General features: G+C 41.1%; 1 protein-coding gene across 1 annotated transcript; it reads left to right on the forward strand.

Moving 5' to 3' along the window:
• The first annotated feature begins 231 nt into the window (after positions 1-231).
• Positions 232-963, forward strand: LOC123257659. The gene has a single exon (XM_044717482.1). The coding sequence runs from the start codon at positions 232-234 to the stop codon at positions 961-963; it is 732 nt and encodes a 243-aa protein (XP_044573417.1).
• Positions 964-2,600: the final 1,637 nt, after the last annotated feature.

The raw sequence follows: 2,600 nt of genomic DNA on the forward strand, positions 1-2,600 counted from the left end.
AGAAACTAGAGCCAACAATTCGAGATTAACAAGGAGGTTTTAGACCACTTAGGAGCTGCGTAGACCAGGCAAACACGCTACGCACAATAACCGAACAAGCCGTGGAATGGCGTTCGCCACTATACCTTCTATTCATCGACTTCCAAAAAGCGTTTGACTCAAGAGACAGGGCGGCGATATGGCGTGCACTTGCAAGGAGTGCCAATCAACATCGTAAACATAGTAAGAGCTATGTATGATGATGCGGACCTGGCAGTACTGCACAACGGAAAAATCAGTACACCTTTTCAGACGAACACTGGCGTCAAGCAAGGCTGCCCTCTATCACCCCAAGGTAGCATCACCATCAGCAGTAAAACAGTCGATTTCGTCGACCACTTTACCTACCTTGGCACCATAATATCATCCAGTGGTGGAGTGGAAAAAGATGTAGAGAGCAGACTGTGCAAGGCAAGATCTGCATTCGGAAGATTGCACCGCATTTGGAGAAATCAGCAAATAAGTAGAAGAACAAAGCTCCGGATCTTCAATGCGTGTGTAAAATCCATTCTTCTGTACGGAGCTGAGACGTGGCTAACCTTCCAAAGGATGATGACAAAGCTGCAGTCATTCATTAACAAGTGCCTCAGGATCATATGTGGGATATTCTGGCCCAAGAGACTTTCCAACAGTGACCTGTGGCGCAACACGGGGGAGGCTCCCATCCATCACCAAATCAAGAAGAAAAAATGGAAATGGATAGGTCACGCACTCAGGAAGAAAACAGACAGCATAGTCAGGAAGGCACTGGATTGGAACCCACAGGGAAGCAGAAGAGTGGGCCGCCCCAAGCTTACCTGGCGGCGTACTATAATACAAGAATTATCCCGCAGCAACATCACGTGGGATTACGCTAAGCAAACTGCACCAAACAGAGTCAGGTTCAAAGTCCTTGTAAATGCCCTAAGCTCCCAAGCGGAGTAATAGGAAGAAAAAAAAAAAAATAACAGTGAGAAGTTCCCCTCTAATATCTGATGTTAAGCTTAGGGATCTGGAGGTAGTGGGTCTCTGTGGCATGTTAATTCCCAAAACCTGCTCTAGGGAGGCATTCCTACTTGAAGTACGATTTACCGTTGCCCTTTGTTGGTCTATATTGCTCACTATATTGCGCTACCGAGGCGGGTTTAGGAAATCCAAAAATTGTGATTTTAAGCAAACATTATAAAATAGTTAATACTACTAGAATAGAAAATACTACTAAAATGAACATAGTAACATTTTCCGGGTTTTTCTTTGTTTCTTTATATTTACGATTTTGAGAACTAGAAAAATTAAGTAATGAAAATAGGATGGTAAAAATATTGAAATATGTGGTAAGATATTTTAAACTAAGTTTTTAAAAACAAAAAAAAATCGTTAAAAATAGAATTCATCTGCAATGGGTTTAGGTGTTAAAAAAAAGTAAAAAATTAAAACTTATCCTAGAAATGTATAAAATTTTCAATAAAGACATTACAATGTAGAGTTATTGAGGTTTAAGCAAACAAAAGAATTATTGAGGTGGAAAGCTTTCACTGGCTGCTGCGCTGTGTAATAATTAACTCACAAAACAGAAATAAACCAAAAATAATAATTCTTTCCATGGAACATATCCATTTTCCCGGAGGACTTCCTAATTAGGGAATTTTTTTTCTTTTTATTTAACTTTGTTACAATTACACAATTATTCCCTAATTTTCCATTTTTTTTCTCCTATTTCATTAAACCTAACTTAAAAAGAAGCTCATTACAATGATTTCATTAGTTCTTATGGCTATCCCTCTCATCTCTCTTATTAGAGTTCAATGAATCCTCTGGGGAACATTTGGGAACTATGCTCCATCGCACCTTCACTTCCGAGATGATCCACCGAGTGCTGTCATCTATTTCGCTTTAGTGACTAAAACTGCAATGGGGCTCCTTCGCCGCTTCCGTCCATCTCGCTAACTCCTTCATCCCAACATGGATAGGAGCTTGGAGCTTTTTTCACTTCTGTCTCGTTCAATATCGCACTAATAACACATTTTTTCCCTTTGCTGACTTACAAAAATTTTAGAAACGACACTGGAATCTCCATGCGCCGAGGCAGACCTCCCTGCAGTCGCACCAGGGATCTCTATACTCCCGAACTTTCGTCGCGACTTCGTTGATTATGGACCGCGGACTGATCTGGTCCCGGAGCTTTGCCGCTTTCCCCTAGGTGTTTCGCACTTGAGAGCGATGCTGTTTCATGCCAAGCCATAAAAAATCTGCGGACTTAGTACCTCCTCTCTTATAAATATTAACTATTATTCCTATAAACGCGTCCCTTCCGAGTCTGTGCTAACTGACTAAGTTCCAATTTTTTCACACTTTACCTATTTCTCACTTTTTATGTGGCTTTAGTTTTTTAAATTTTAAACTTCACTGGTCTGAGCCTCGATGTAAAAAGAAGACTCAAGCTGAGTGATGTGAGGAACCGAGGACCAGCTATTCGGGAGTTTTTGCAGAGTTTACCCGGTTATAAATTTCTCCACCCATTTCTCTCGCTGAGTAAGAGCGCTGCCCCATTACAGTCCTTAAGCCTACCCGTTTCTTCACGA

This window comes from Drosophila ananassae, chromosome XR (genome assembly GCF_017639315.1).
Source record: "Drosophila ananassae strain 14024-0371.13 chromosome XR, ASM1763931v2, whole genome shotgun sequence".
Taxonomy (NCBI): Eukaryota; Metazoa; Arthropoda; class Insecta; order Diptera; family Drosophilidae; genus Drosophila; species Drosophila ananassae.

Coding starts and splice junctions, on each gene's coding strand:
- LOC123257659 (XM_044717482.1), top strand. CDS start 232: ATGTATGATGATGCGGACCTGGCAGTACTGCACAACGGAAAAATCAGT.